General features: G+C 44.1%; 1 protein-coding gene across 2 annotated transcripts; it reads right to left on the minus strand.

The window, feature by feature from the left end:
- Nucleotides 1-2,107: 2,107 nt before the first annotated feature.
- PARK7 (Parkinsonism associated deglycase) lies at nucleotides 2,108-10,813 on the minus strand. Of its 2 annotated transcripts, XM_018552671.1 has the most exons (6): nucleotides 10,631-10,813; nucleotides 8,664-8,766; nucleotides 5,948-6,006; nucleotides 5,791-5,860; nucleotides 3,224-3,310; nucleotides 2,108-2,297 (listed from the first exon to the last, which is right to left on the minus strand). In XM_018552671.1, the coding sequence occupies exons 1-6, from the start codon at nucleotides 10,718-10,720 to the stop codon at nucleotides 2,137-2,139; spliced, it is 570 nt and encodes a 189-aa protein (XP_018408173.1). In that variant the 5' UTR covers nucleotides 10,721-10,813; the 3' UTR covers nucleotides 2,108-2,136. The 2 variants fall into 2 exon arrangements, with proteins under 2 accessions (XP_018408173.1, XP_018408175.1); XM_018552673.1 differs by lacking the exon at nucleotides 5,948-6,006 and having other exon boundaries at nucleotides 5,791-5,814; nucleotides 8,559-8,766.
- Nucleotides 10,814-16,593: the final 5,780 nt, after the last annotated feature.

A 16,593-nucleotide genomic window follows, 5' to 3' on the forward strand; every position in this document is an offset into this window, starting at 1 on the left:
AGTACTAATCTTTGATCCCTTGCTACAATTCCTCTTTTAATACACGCCAGTATCTTGTTAGCTTTACTGGCTGCTGCTTGGCATTGCTTTCTATTGCCAAATCTGTGATCTGAGGACCCCCAGGTCTTTTTCTATGTCTGACTTCCCTAATGTAGCACCCCCAAGTAGTAGTTTGAATACAGGTTTTTTGTACTCCCATGTGCATAACATTAAATCGCATTTGTCATCTTATAGCCCATGCCTCAATTTTGCTTAGGTCCTGTTTTAGTGTAGAATAACTTTTTTTTTTTTTTTTAAACTGATAATTAAAAGTCCTTTAAGTAGAACGATGGGTAGGCATTAAGCTTTAATTTGTTTGTCCATTCAAAGCTACAAGTCCATCCAAAGCGCTGCTGTGCGCTTCCACTGCAAAACAAACAGCATGGTCACCCTGTTAAAGTGGAAAAACCATTTACTGGCACAATCTTGTTGCAGAACACTTACCATTTACCTCATGCAATTTTGCATTGGATATAAGTGGGTGGCAGCTCTCCATCAGATGTTGTATTTGGAGCTTTTGATGTGGGACTCAAAGCTTTAGATCCAGGTAAAGTATAGGTTTAGGCAGTTCATAAGCCAAGGCTGGCACCTCGAAATTAACCAACCAAAAAAAAAAAAAGGTATGCATGCAAAAAAGCAGACAAAGATATTAGGAGAAGCTGCAGGTCTGTAGAGCACCCTTCAGAGTTGTAGAATGATCCAATTGCCAATGCATTGTGTGCAGGGGGTCGTCATCGTCAGTTGCTGCTGTACCATCATCGTATTGACTGATATCACAGGAGTAGTTTATGCCATCATTCTGACTGACACTTTATATCACAATGCTCTTTGACACTATAAAAAAAAGCCACTGGCACTATAAAAATAGACTGACACCAAAATGCCCACTATAGCATAATAATGACTGAAGACCCCTAATTTGGGTCGATTTCTGCTAAATTGGCTTCAAGAACGGCCCGCTGATCAGGGTGGAGAATTATTGGCTGAACAGCAACTGCATCCTATTACATGCAGTCACTGTTTGGCTGTCATGGCTGTCTGAATACAATAGCAGGCAGTGACAAACTCCAGCATACCAGTTGTGGTGCAACTACAAGTCCCATGAGGCATTGCAAGACTAACAGCCAGAGGCAAATTTGTAGTTCACCACAGATGACGCTTGCCTACCCCTAAAGTAAAGGATTACTATATTGGCTAATAAGTCAGCAGTATCACATGTATGGACAGACACACACCAATTAAGGCCCCAGTAACAAAGTTAATTTAATTTAGAGAGGGGCACAGAGCGAAGTAAGGTTACATTTATGTTCACAGGTTCCGCTCTACAATATCAGTGACTTCCTTGTATGTGTTACTACTGCAGGAATCATTACAAAATACATTAAACTTCTTTTCAAAACTTATTTAATTCTGGCAAGAAACTGGTACAACATCACAACAGATATTAAGTGCCATCATGTAAGTGCAATTCCATTTGTCATTCATCTATAATCCAAAAGGAGGAAATGGATCTTATAGGAAGGAAAGCTGTGATGTATGAAAGTGTTAAAAGTTCAACTCCAGCCAAACTAAATGTTTTTGGTTCTGGAAAGCAGGGAAGGTTTAGGGGGCGCAAGGATTTTTATTGTCATGCATGTCCCGGTTTGTTAAGACTTCCCCTTCATGCCTGGCCTTGAAGTGATAGGAAATCTCAGGTACAGAGGGAAAAGAGTGCGAAAGAAATTAACTCCTTTTAATGCTGCCCATGACTTCCTGTCCCAGTGACCCCAAATCCCCTCATTTCTTGTACTGGTATGATAAGAGTAGAAAGTGAGAAAACCTACCCAGTGGGGTCACCCAAAAAAAAAAAAAAAAATTTGGCTGGAGCTGGGCTTTAATAGAACTATGTAACTCACAGCAATCAGATTCTCCTTTTCTTTTTTCCAGTTCATGAAGGAGAATTTGGTTGCCACAGATTCTGTGATTGCACAGTTCTTTCATACATGAGGACGAATGGTTTCACAGCATCATCAGCTTTGAAAGGTCTAATTACTGAGAGAGTTTTGGTTTGTCGATCTAAACTAGAAGTGAAAGGTGGACAACGGTTGAATGGCAGTCTTAATCTTTGAGAACTAGGGGAGCTTTGACCTGCTCCGCTGTCTCTTTCCCTGCTAAGCATTCTACGATAGCCAGGCCGAACTCAAAGCTGGTGCCGGGTCCGCGGCTGGTGAGAATATGGCCGTCCTGTTCCACTCGGTTTTCGGAGTATTTGTAGTGGTCTGGAAGAAGACAAACATTTATACAATTAATTGTAATTTTTATTGTTCCAATTTAATTCAAATGCATATTAATAGACATAACAGGTTCTGCAGAACTAAAGACTAGAAATTATTAACGGCCAGGCCAAATATAGCAAAGAAAAACATTACAATAATAATAATAATAATAAATAAACTTCTGCCACTGACAGCTGTTTTACAAACAAAGCCATGTGATCACCAAGCCATGGCAGATATGGTGATCACATGATCAGGATCCCCAAAGACTGGTTCCCACTCGTTAGTAGAGACCCTGAGCTGTCCGAGACTTGTAGCACTCCTAGCTCTGAGGGTCCAGTCACACCATAAAGAGTGCATTCGGCCTCTGGAACGCAACCAGGACCGCTCACTTTGTTTTGGTGTGGGAGGGGGCCTGGAGGTGCATTGAAGTCAATGGCACCGCAGCCATGCCCCCCGCAGTGCAATTGCCAGCACATTAGTGCCAGGGTTCCGGAACAGTGCGATCTGCAAAAATGCTGAATGCGACACTTTCTGCAGATCGCACTGGACTGGAACGCAGGCACTAATGTGCCACACATACAGGTGCTGGCAATCGCACTGCATTTACTTCAATGCCCCGCCACACCCCCTCCCGCCCCAAAACAAAGTAAGCCGGGCTGCGATCCAGAGGCCGAACAGACTTTTTATGGTGTGACTGGGCCCTGAAAGAGAACGTAGAATCATGTTTTATTGGCACTGGGCCTCATGCTGACGAATGTAACTCTACAGACTGTGCCCAGGAACGGGTGACTGCTTTAACAAAAAAGGTACCCTCATACAGCTTCTGCAAAAACCAGCTTAGGGCAACTCATCCTGCAGAGGGGCAACCGAGAGGATCCCAGGAGCCTGTACAAATTACATCAATGGTAATTAAAATGAGTGATTACCTCCAGTCATCATCTTGTCCTTGGCCAGGGGATGTGTGGTGACTTTTTTTCCATATCCTATTCCATGGGCCAGAAGGGCAGTGGGGCCTGGAACAACAACAAGGCGTTACTACAATCTCTTTTATAGTAGACTTGGCCCCCTTTACTACAAAGGGAAAGGATAGGGACTGCGTTATATCAACTCAGAAGACTTTCAGGCATATTGGAGTGTAAACCAAGCATGAAATGTTACCATAACAGTGTTAGATGGGTGAGTTAGGTGCAAGTTGTCCCGAGAGGAAGCTAGACCAGGGTCAGCAATCTAGCTATAGTGAAGCTACAAGTCCCATGATGCATTGCAAGACTGACAGCCACAGGCATGACTACCAGAGGCAGATGCATGATGGTTGTTGCAGTTTATCACAGCTGCAGTGCCGAGCTTGCCGATACGAAGCTAGAAAGAAGCACATTGCTTTTCCCAACTACTCCAATTCTCTGTCTGATCCTCTCCGCAGTGAGCAAAATCAGGAGAACATTTCTAAATGTATCTTAACACTGATAATTCTACAAGCTTATCACTTATCCTGCTGGGTGGAACTGCAGCTTCTGGTCACAAGATTCTTTCTAAAGCAAATGGACTACAAAGTAAAGGCCTGAGGATACCAGACTTGCATGGCTCAGAAAAGTGTTCCACAACGCCATACTGCCAGCAACATGGCAATGCACTGGGGTGTCCTGGATGAAAACACAAGTTTATCCATCACAGATTTTCTAAATCCAGAGAGCAGGGCTGCGCTAGATGGTAGCACAGGGTATGGGTAGTACACACACAGGCAGAACGGAAGAAGCATTCACGAAAGGCAAGTACAGGAGGGAGGAGAGGGGCCAGATTGGATGGGGTAATTCCATTTTCCCCAAATTCACCTGGGAAAGTGGAATTACCCTTTAATCTAGGGGACTCAAATAAAGAAGCTTGACTTACCCGATCCTCAGTCCTGCCAGCTGCTAGTGCGGTCCTTACAGACTCTTCTCCCCTTTGCTCCGGACATCTGAAGACCACTGAAGTCAGTGTCTTAGCAGGTGTGTAGTGTGAGAGGTGAGCACTGACCACCATGGGACAGTGATTCAGGTAAATAAATCTGCTTTGAACCCCCTAGACAAGAAGAGCACTTAACCCTTGCAGTACAGGGGTAGCCCCACTGCAAGGGTACCTTTTATCTTCCCAGAGTTCTTAAAGTAAATGGAATTTGTGGATGTTAATAACGTCTTCAAATAAATGAATTAAGCTGGGAATTACTTACTAATGCAGCATTATAATAGCAGAATACCGCTGTCACCATTTCTTATTTCTTTAATCATTCACAATAAACCGTTCCACGAGCCTGGCTGGCGTCTGCACCCTTCAGAGCAGCCCTGAGACAGAGGAAGCCAGCAGAATCCCACGATATGAATATTAACGAGATAAGTAAGTGAATATATCACAGACAGGACAAAGGCTGACTGACAGTTTAAAAGCTACCGCTCCCTCCAAAAGAGTCTTTTCCCAAGCAGTGAGGGCAGAGGGCAGTGAAAGTTCTATAGACAGTATGAAAAGGGGGCCATTTAATGCCAAGAAAACAGAGGCTGCCAGAGAAACAGCAAAAATAGATTTTGCAGCAAAAAAAAAAGTTTCAAATTTATATAACTTCTACTGTAAGTATGGAATAAAGCTGGACAATTCAAATGGTTCTGTATTGAATAAATGGATGGGCAAGAGCCTAGGCAGAGGTCACCATCAGTGACAACAGCATTCCACAAGGATCAGAAGATCCAGATTTATAGGCAGCTGAAGTTTTATGGAAATCCGCACTACTGTCATAACGCGCAGAGCGACTCTGCCCTCTACTGTTTCTGTATTTTATTTTTGACATCAGAGGAATGGCAACAAACTATTTGGAGACTGGCAAGGAGAGCGGTTTTAGGTCACCTGTAAATCACAAGTGGAACTGGTGGGGAGGTGGACTGAGATGTTGGATTAAAGCCGATTATTATCTGCATGTATTTTGACTTCCCTGGTTCATCCCTCCCACCTCATTGGGTCCCCAGCCAGTGGGGCCATCACTGGGTCCCCAGCCAGTGGGACCTCCCACCTCATTGGGTCCCCAGCCAGTGGGGCCATCACTGGGTCCCCAGCCAGTGGGGCCATCACTGGGTCCCCAGCCAGTGGGGCCATCACTGGGTCTCCATGCAATGCAGGCAGAGCATGGCTTGTGGCATATGCTGTACATAGCATATCAGTACTCTTAAGATCCCTCATCCCTAATGCAAGCAATGGGCTGGCTCTAGGGAAGAATTAGGCAAATATCAAAATGCCTGGATGGGTGGATGTCAGTTGGAGGAGTAAGCATTCCTGCACAGACTGAATTTGCACGCAGGCCACCCTAGGCAACCCCCAAATATGATGCTGAGCCTCCATATTTGAAAGAACTGAAATGCAATTAATAAAATGGGCTAGATGATGCTAGACATCCTCCAGCCAGGAAAGGAGACAGGCTCTGACTGTGTCACTTATGGAAACCTTGTAAAAGGAAGATAAGACATTTCCATACCTGCACAAATAGCAGCAATCAGACCTTTTTTAGCATCCTGTTCCTGTAACACTTCCTTCACTGCAGGAGACTGGAAGAAACAGAAATAAGTCACCATTCAGACTACCTTAGAAGAGATTACTCCTCTAGAAATGGAAAGAAATGAAAAGACGTGTACCTCCGACAAATTCTGAGCTCCGAGATTTCCTCCAGGAAGGACCACAGCATCATAAGGACCCTGGAATATAAAATAAAGCAGCAGAATCACTCAAAGGCAAATGGACAGTGTATGTATGTATGTATGTATGTATGTATGTATGTATGTATGTATGTATGTATGTATGTATGTATGTATGTATGTATGTATGTATGTATGTATGTATGTATGTATGTATATCTAGAGGGAGATCTATATCCATCTATCTATAATTTATATAAATTTACAAAATGCAAAGTGCGTGAACAGAAGAAAAATATAAAAGCAAATCAATATTTGGTGTGCTCACCCTTTGGCTTCAAACCAGCATCAATTCTTAAGGTGGCCATACACTTTACAACCATCGCAAGACCTTAGTCTTGCGATGGTTGTAAAGTAATTTAAAAAAAATAACGGACGATCTGCCCATCTTGGACAGGCAGATCGTGCTCTCGATCATCGCAAGCCCGCCCCCGAGGGGCGGGCTTCCAATGACCGCAATGCTGAACGGGCAGTGTGCGCGTGCGGCATTGATGTACGATTTTCGGCTGGTTTTTAGCATGATCGTAAGGATTCTCGGCTGGTTTTCTAGCATGCTCCTTAGACAAAAAAAGATGTGCGACCGTACAGTAAAAACGGTTGCACGTCTTCCATACACTTTGCGATTATCGTACGATCGCGGGATTTCCCGCAATTATCGTGCGACAATCGCACAGTGTATGGGCACCTTTACACTTGCACCAAGTCAGGGATTTTGCAGGATTAGAGTCAGGTGTATGATTAACCAATTATACCAAGCAAGTGCTAATGATCATCCATTTCATATGTAGGTTGAAATACAGTCATTAACTGAAACAGAAACAGCTGTGTAGGAGGGTAAAACTGGGTGAGGAACAGCCAAACTCTGCTACTAAGGGGAGGTTGCGGCAGACAGTTTCAGGTCACAGGTAATGCACCATGGCAAGACAGAGCACAGCAACAAGACACAAGGTAGTTATACTGCATCAGCAAGATCTCTCCCTGGCAAAGATATCAAAGCAGACTGGGGTTTCAAGATGTGCCGTTTAAGCTCTTTTGAAGAAGCACAAAGAAACTGGCAACGTTGAGGACCGTAGATGCAGTGGTCAGCCAAGGAAACAATGCAGTAGATGGAGGACACATCATGCTTATTTTTCTTCAACATCAGATGTCCAGCAGGGCCATCAGCACCAAACTGGCAGAAAGCAGTGCGACCCAGGTACACCCATCTACTGTCAGGAGACGTCTGGCCAGAAGAGGTCTTCATGGAAGAATTGCGGCCAAAAAGCCATACCTCAGACGTGGAAACAAGGCTAAGCGACTCAACTATGCAGGAAAACATAGGAAGTTGGGTGCAGAAAAATGCAGCAGGTGCTCTGCACTGATGAGTGAAAATCTGAAATATTTGGCTGTAGCAGGAGGCAGTTTGGTCACAGAAGGGCTGTAGAGCGGTACAATCATGAGTGTCTGCAGGCAACAGTGAAGCATGGTGGAGGTTCCTTGCAGGTCTGGGGCTGTATTTCTGCCAATGGAGTTGGGAGATTTGGTCAGGATCAATGGTGTCCTCAATGCTGAGAAATAGAAGCAGATACTTATCCCTTCTTGCCATACCATCCGGGAGGCGTGTGATTGGCCCCAAATTTATTCTGCAGCATGACAACGACCCCAAACATACAGCCAATGTCATTAAGAACTATCTTCAACATAAAGAAGAACAAGGCGTCTGGAGTCTGTCTGGGATTATATGAAGAGACAGAAGGATTTGAGGAAGCCGACATCCACAGAAGATCTGTAGTTAGTTTTCCAGGATGTTTGGAACAACCTACCTGCCGAGTTTCTTCATAAACTGTGTGGAAATGTACCTAGAAGAATTGATGCCGTTTTGAAGGCAAAGGGTTGTCACACAAAATATTGAATTTCTCTTCATTTACTTTCCATTTTGTTCATTGATAAAACTATGAACACTTATTTCTAAAAGCATTCTTACTTTAAAACATTTCATCACACCCACCAAACCGCACCCCCTTCCACCACCAGTGCTAAAAGGGGTGTGAGCATTTCAACAAAATTCTGAATGAACCTTTTGCACACTGCAATACACACTTACATATTTCTAGCAAACCATTTTATATAATCCAGTTCATAAATCTGAAGTCTTATTATATAGTGGCTCTTTAAACATTGGAGGACAGAAGTGGCGGAGGCAGGTGTCCCAAATTAGACCGAGCGCCTGTGGTCAGGTGCCAGAAATTCTGACCTTTCCAGCTCCAGTCTTCTGCTGTAATAAACGAAAATCAGCTCATCCCACAGCCCGCATAACTGGAGCAGTCTGGGAAGATCTGCTTATGATGAATTGAACTGGTTCTGCATTGTTCTGGATTCATAAAAAGGAGAATTCTATCAAACTCCTATCGATACAATCAATTCATTGAAGTGGACAGAGATGGTGGTTCAGAGATGACACGATTATACTATTGCCGTGTAGTGCGATAGGTCATAGAAGGAAAGGCTACACAATACCTGTTCAATGTTGTTTCCCCTTTACTCTGAACCTCCCTCCATACATTGTCTTAACCTTTTTTAGCATCCTGTTCCTGTAACACTTCCTTCACTGCAGGAGACTCCGACAAATTCTGAGCTCCGAGATTTCCTCCAGGAAGGACCACAGCATCATAAGGACCCTGCTTGCGTGCCTCTTCTAGACTGGTGTCCGGACAGATAACAACGTCTCTGCTGCACTGAACGGGTTCTTTGCCTGTCAGGCCGGCGACTACCACAGTGATCTGGATCAGAAAGAAAAAAAATTGTGGAATGTGACAATTATTGTCTTTGGAATATCATTCCCACTATACACAGCGCCAGGAGTCATCTGCTGCCTCCATTACTGGATCTACTGATGTGTTTTTTTTCTGGCTGAGGGGTGACCAACTTTTATGTTGCATCATGTAATGCAAATTTTGACTTGCCAAGATTTAGAACAGGTTCACTATAGAGCGAACCTGCGCTTTGCTCATTAAACACACAAAAAAAAAAAAAAAAGAGACGAACCTGCTCTTTTCTCATTAAAAACAAAAAAAAAAAAAAAAAAAAACACAAACCTCAAAACGGTTTGCTTTCATCCATCCATATTTAGGATGTAACAGAGCATGGTGCCATTCCGCAGCCCCCCCCCTAACCTCAGCACGCCCTCCAACTCACCTGAATTGCTGGGTGCTCCACCCCACAGGCTTCTGTATGTTATTGCACTTGGAGCAGCTGTGCATGGCTCCGCCCCCGCAGCCATGCCATTCATTCACAGGATCACCAGCGGTCACTGCAGTAGAGGGACTCATAGGTCTCTATGGTGACGTCACCAAACTTGTACTGCAGTGTTAGAGAAGAACTCCGGGGAGCCTGCACTGTGTAACGCCATCAGAGGGGGGCAACACCAAAATGACTGCCAATCATTTTGGTGTCACCCCCCTCTGAAAAGTCAGATACTCTGTTATGGACCGAGAGCCCGACAGTTACACGAGAGGAGAGGACATGGCGGCATACCTTATCCCGCCAGATGAACATCCTCACCTCTCTTTGCTGGCATCCATCACCAAGATGGCCACCAGCAGTTAAGTGCATGTGCCATCATTACGCACGCACATAATGACATCATGTGTGTGCATAAGGGCCTGCCACCAGGTGACAACCAGCATGGGGGCGCCTCTGGCTGTAAAAATCTTACAGCACCTCATGGGATTTGTATTTCCTCAACAACTGTAGGGCCGGAGTTTGCCCACCCCTGAGGTGTAGTCTTAGGCCAATTCCACCTTCCATTCCATGTTGCACCCATATTTAGGGTATAACATGAAACAGTGCCATCCCGCAGCCCCCTCGCCACCATTTTTACTTGAATCATGGGGTACTTGTCATCACAGGCTTTTCTCAATTAGGTGCAGCTGTGCATGGCTCTGCCCACACAGTCCTGCAATTCATTCACTTAATAAAAGCAACTACAAGTACTGTCTGCCACCACGGCAGAGGGACTCAGATTCCAATACAGTACAACTGTGGTGACATCACTGCACTTGTAGTCCATTCATAACTTCCTGCAACCCCATAACCAATCGTCCGTGCCTCCATATGGACCTGGGTCTGCAGGAGCCAGAGCATTGCACCTACCATCCACTGATCACAATACTTTGCAAGCTTCAAGGAAATACATTTTTCATTTTTGGTGCATTTATTCATTTGTTGTGAAATATGCCTTTAACACACTTCCTGATAACACCGCAGAGTGCACAGGCCAGTCCTGGGTTTCTGGCAGGATCAACAGGTATTTGTTTTTACAGATCTCACTTTTATCATAACATTAGCACATCAAAAGGAAGTGAATCATTGCTACAGGGTTCATACAGGGCAGTATAAATGCTTTGGGTAGTTGAAGAGGACATATTTGTATACAGATCTGTATAGCAGAACCATGGGGGAGGGGGGGTTATGCTGAAGTAAAGAGGAGAGGGGTGAGGGTCCAGATCCAAACAGGGGACAGCTGTAGGCAATGCATTCTGCTAATTGCACCCTCATGCATGTAATTGCAATAATCTTATATGTACTTCTGGCAATGAGCCAACCTGTGATCATCATAACTTGTGCAGACACTGTTATACTCACTCCAGCCCTCCTCATCAAATCAGTGGGTATGACCGTTTCCATCTCCTCTGCTCCTTTGGCGAGGATCACCAGGACTCTCTTGCCGGCCATGCTGCTGGAGAAGTCAATACAGCTCGATCTCCTGCAAAATGCAAATGTGAAATGTCACCGCTCCAGCACACCCCCCTTTTAACAATCAGATGGAGCGACGCGCAGGACAAACTTCATAAACGCGAACGCTGCGGGCTGCATATCGCCACCTAGTGTCCTTTTTAAATATTACACATTATACAATACATGGTCTCCCCTCCTCTACTGCAGCCTATACTGGGATTAAAGTGACACTAAACTCAGTTAAATGTTAAAAATGCATTCAAGTACCTTAACTATTAACAAAAATGTATCTTATTTGTGCTTCACTCAGCTCTGCATTCTTACCGACACTGTCTTTCTTCTAGAGGGCAGTGACGTCACTATGGGGTTGCGACCTGCACCAGGTGACACCATCAGAATGACATTAGTCATTTTGGTGTCTCCCCCACTGAAAAGTCAGAGCCCGACAGCTGCACGAGAGAGGAGGGTACCCGGCAACATACCTTATCCCGGCAGGTGAAGATCCTCACCTCTCTTTGCGCCAAAGATGGCTTGATGACACACCCCTAGGGGGCATGTCCTTCACTTTCTGTGCTCACAGAAAGTAGGTTGAATAAAGGTGGGTGGCATTCAGCCTCCAGGGGAGTCAGGCACTGATGAAAGGAGTGAAGTCCAAAAAGAACAGTGAGTCCTAGCCTGGTTCCTCCCCACTCTTCCACTCTTCCAATGTCTCCTTTAAAAGTAGAAGCATTCCAGAGGGCCATCACTCCCATTCCCATTTTGGAAAGATTCCAGGAATTTTTTTTCCAATCTATTCACAATCCCAAAACCAGATGGAGGGATTCATCCTAATCTAGACCTAAAAAGCCTGAACACATTTTTGTCAGTACCCAAATACCAGGTGGAAACAATTCATTCTTTTCTTGCCTCCCTACAAGAGGGAGATTTCCTGGCCTCAAAGATACGTATCTATATGTCCCTATTTTTCCTTTCGATCAGCACTTTCTATTTTTTTGCCCTAGAAGGCGAACATTTTTAGTTTGCAGCTCTCCCTTTTGGTCTCTCTACTGCCCCTCGGGTGTTCACAAAAGTATGGGCACCAATTTTAGCTCTGTTGCGTTATCAGGGAATTCACAGTGCATTATCTGGATGATCTCCTCCTGAAAGCACAGTCCAAGCTGGATCTGATAGTGAACATTCACAGGACACTTTAAATGTAGCAGTAATGCTAGGAAAGTGTTTTCAGTCAGTCCAGTGGACACTCCTAAGTACAGATGCCAATCTTTCAGGTTGGGGAGCTATTCTAGGGGATCTGTCGGCTCACGGAACGTGTAGCTCACATCAGCATTGCCTAACAACATCCTAGAGTTGAGGGTCTTGCTATTCCTCACTGGTTCAGTCATCTTCAGGGCAAGCCAACAAGGGTGCAGTCTGACAACGCTACAGCTGTTGTGTACATAAATCATCAGGGGCACAAGAAGTTATGCAGCCCTGAGAATGTACCAATTCTGTCAGCAGTTCTAATTCCTGGGGTGGAAAATTGTCAGGCTGACTTCCTCACTTGGCAGCAGCTTTACCAGGGAGAGTGGTCCCTAAATACAGAGGTGTTTCAACAGATCTGTCATTGGTGGGGAACTTCAGATTTAAATCTTTTATAGCATCCAGATTCAACAACAGGATAGGTTTGTACCCAGATGCAGAGATCCAAAGGCCTTTGCAGTGGATGCTCTATCTTTCTTGGGATCAGTTCGGCCTAATCTATGCTTTTCCTCCACTGAAGATTCTGCTGCGTCTCCTTCGCAGGATAGCTCTAGATGGGATTCCAATGATCCTGGTGGCTCCCAGCTGGCCCAGGCTGTGTGTAGATTGTCTATGGAGTCTTCCCAATTGTCCGTATCTTCTGTCTCAGGCTCCGGTCTTCCACCCTGCTTCTCAGTCACTGGCATTGATGGCATGGCTGTTGAAGCCCAGTTCCCAAGAGAAAGGGGCTTGTCGGAAGAGGTTTTTCCCACTTTGTTACAGGCCCTCGTTTCCAAGGGTATATTACCAAGCGTGGAAAGCATACTTTTCCTGGTCCGAGAGGATGAACTTTGACCCCAGAGTTTTTATGATGAGCCAGATTTTATTATTTATACAATTTATGTTGAGTCAGAAATTGGCCCTGAGCATTAATACGGACAGATTTTGGCCTTAGCAGTTCTTTTTAGGAGCCCTTGGATGTTTTTTTTTAAAATTAAAGTATATGTAGAGCCAAACTTTTTTGGGGGGGTTTTGGCTATATAAAATTCTGTACAACCAGTCTTATGATTCACATGCCTCTGCCACAATGCATAGCTCAGATGATGACTACACTAGTTCCTAGGTCAACTTTGCAATACACTGCATTGTCTACACACCCAGTGAGTTGTTGATTCAGCTGCTTGCTAGCCTATCAAATATAAGAATTTGTGCATCATACATTCTAAACTATTTCATGCGTCTTCATACACCTGTTTTGTTACTTGACGCAGTTACAAGCATTTTTTATCTTATCTTGTGTGAGATTAATATTAACACGTTGAAATGCCCTAAAACATGCATGGAAATGGTTACAAAACCCACATGACTGGAAAATCCATTCAAGGCATGCTTCTACATGCTAAGGAAATCCACTCTCGTTTCTTATTGAGACCTTTAAGAATTCCATCTGCTTTTTAAGAATGTACTGTTTTCCTATAACAGAAAAGAAAAGTGACGAGATGGATGAAAAGGGTGGGGTCTGGAAAGAGGTGGGGGTCAACACTACAGCATGTGACATTGAGCATGAGAGTGAAATGGTACACAATGATGAATTCAAACCTACCTCTAGGATGAAAGAAAAACCAAAACACTTCAATTGCATACTTTTAGCATGCGTCTTTATTGCTCATAGTTTCTAAATGAAAATCTCTTTGTGTGGCTTCTTCCTGGGATGTCTTCCGTTTTCCCGTAAATAATAAACACACTCAACGTCTCATTTAGAACTAGAAGCCAATGTTTGCTTTGTCATGAGAACAAATAGATGTCTGTTTTCCAAAGCAATTAAATGACCTCAGGTTAAATTAGAATATTTTCCAAAGAAAGCACTTGGAATTTTTCAACATGGGAATGTACCAATGTCTCCATATTTGGCATATATCATTTTCATCATTCGTAGACAGGTTTCTTCATATAGGGTCATATTCATGGCGTTTTGTACCTGGGTAATAAATGGGGGGGAAAAACTGCCGTGGTTGTAAAATTTAGGCATCCAGAGGTGCCAACACATACTCGCAGAAGCCTCCAAAACCTTGCCATTATGACCATTCTGATAGGTGCAGCTCTGACAGTTCCAGATAGGATCGGAGCTTGCAGATACCCCGCACTCCGCATTCCCATTGGCCCATCACTACAACTGGCCACCTATCTGGCCCATTCAGCAGTTTAGCACTTTCCAAGATTTGACCATTACTGCAAAGTTTTGCAGGCTGCTGCAGGCATGTGCATATAACATGAAGAGACTCTCTTTTAAGGAAATTGCAGATATAAAGGTAGCCTACCACTAAAGTGACTCGGCCAAGTTGCCTAAAATATTTAAATAGCTGCTTTCTGTAGTAGTGTAAACTCACCGGTGGCCAAAGTTTTGTACCTTTCCTCCGTTCCAGCACTGCAAACGTCTTGAGCATTCAACAACACTTTGAAAGTATCATATTTGGAAGTGTCCTGTAGTAATGTAAGGTTCGGAGCCAAGAACCACAGCACACAGCAGAAGACACGGACATCCAACACTCCCAGATGTGTTGTTGAAGACTTAGGCAGAGGCTGTAGCACTGGAACGGAGTGGAGGCTGAAATCTCGGGCTACTGGAGAGGATAATATACCAACTCTTTTATTACAGGGAACAGCTATTTACATTTTTGTAAGGAACTGAAACTGACACGTGGACCTCCTAGAGCCTGCTAAAAACCTTGACAGCACCATAAGTGTTGAAGCCAATGGGAAAGCGTGTCAGAATGCAGGTATGTAGTGGCCATCTAGAAGATATGGTAAATACCAGCAGTGGAGTACACTTACTAATCTACTTCTGTGACCCAAAATCAGCATTTAATGTTCTACTGCCTGCTGTTTGCTGCAGCATGGAGGCGCCCTGCAGCCCAAAGAGATCCTGACAATATTGTCAGGTTCCACCCAGCTGCCTGAATGACAGATGGCTCTGCCTCCCTAGAGCCAGAACCAGCTGTGCCCGCCCCTCCCCTATCTGTCTCTCCAGTGAGCATTGTAGGAAAGAGGGGAGGGGGAATCCCTGCAGGGGGCGGTAGTTGACAGTCACTGCTCTCTGCAGGGAGAAGACCATGAGCTGAGTGATCAGCGGATCGTAATCACTCAGCTCTCGACCTATAGAGCTGGCAAGTTACACTTGTAGTGTCAGGCATGAGCTCTATGTATTGGGAAGAGTACATTTTACTCTCCTAATACTTCTCCTTTCAGGGGAAGTGTTCCAGTAACTGTATAAACATTTGGTCACCAGGACATTAAGACGATATCTCTATTACCAGCATACATTGAGCAACAAACGCTCATCATAATAAACTGGAAACATGTTGTAATTCTGGATTGTATCGCTGTCCAATGTAAGCACTGCAAAGATGCTCTTTCATGTTCTGTCCTGATGATGAGGAAGTTCTCACAATGGGGCACAGGCTGCAATAAAAACCTGGTAGGGTTTAGGGAAGAACTCCGGGAATTTAAAAAACTTACTCTTGCAGAGGGGCTGCTCCCACACTGCAAGGGTTAAGTGCTCATTTTGTCTAGGGGGCTCAAATAAGCAGATATACTCGCCTGATCCTCAATCCTCTGAGCTGCTAGACCAGTCCCCACAGCCTCTTCTCCCCTGCACGCCACTGGTCTGTATCATGTGTACTTACAGAAGTACTGTCTGCTGCTGCACATTGAGACTCCTAAGCAAAAATATTAGCACTGCAATTCAGAAACTCAACACTTTCTGAAGCGTAGGATACTTGCAGTGCCCCATTTCTTGGGAGCCTCTATAGCCAACACATCTGTACATCTAATCGTGATTAGACATGTGCGATTAGTTTTGTTCCGAATCGAAATTCGGACGAAATTTTGGAAATTCGTATGTATCCGAATTCCGAATTACAGATATAACGAATGCAAACGAATCTGAATTTCCGATTCGTTTTTTTTGGACGAACTTTCGTTTTCTGGACGAAATTTTGTTGCAGCAAAGGGACATTTGAGAACAAAAACACTTTTTTTCCTCTTAAATGTCACTTTGCTGCAACGAACGAACCGAAAAGGAAACTAATTAGAAATGAAATTTCGTGTGGATTACCGCTAACAAATTTCGTCCGAATCCGAATTCCGAAACAAATTGACTTTGGAACTCGAATTCCGAAAAAAGAAAAAAAAGAAAAATCCGAATCAAAACGAAATGAAACACATTTTTTACTGGTACACATGTCTAATCGTGATTGCCTACCTGTGCTTAGTAGTGAGGATAGCATGTGGTGAGAGGGTCTCTTTAAACTTGTTAAGGTTTCAGTCCAGTGTGCTTCTTTTAGCTCTCAACTGAACTTTCGAACCCTCAAATGGCTGGTGTTGTAGCTGATTGCATGTGCAGGACAATGGCAACTACAATTCAAATAGAGGCTAACATGGCATCTTCCTTGGCTGTAAGGGAAAGTGGGCTGTAGTTCCGCTTTACGCATCAGTTTAACAGATTTTCCCGCTTGCTAGAAAAACTCTGTAACAGATCACTTAGTCAGCAATCTTGAGAAAAGGGAACAATCATTTAACTAAATATGCATGATAGCAGAAGACACATATGCGTATTAGGTAAAGTGTTATGTAATAAAGTCTTATACAATGCC

The sequence above is a fragment of the Nanorana parkeri genome, unplaced genomic scaffold (assembly GCF_000935625.1).
Source record: "Nanorana parkeri isolate BGI_ZX_2015 unplaced genomic scaffold, ASM93562v1 scaffold94, whole genome shotgun sequence".
NCBI lineage: Eukaryota > Metazoa > Chordata > Amphibia > Anura > Dicroglossidae > Nanorana > Nanorana parkeri.

Excerpts from the sequence above, each read along its gene's own strand:
- PARK7 (XM_018552671.1), bottom strand. The coding sequence starts at position 10,720 with ATGGCCGGCAAGAGAGTCCTGGTGATCCTCGCCAAAGGAGCAGAGGAG. Across the intron at positions 6,007-8,663 it reads AGAAGAGGCACGCAAGCAGG|GTCCTTATGATGCTGTGGTC; the intron begins GTCCTTATGATG and ends TTATATTCCAGG. Across the intron at positions 3,311-5,790 it reads GATTGCTGCTATTTGTGCAG|GCCCCACTGCCCTTCTGGCC; the intron begins GTATGGAAATGT and ends TTGTTGTTCCAG.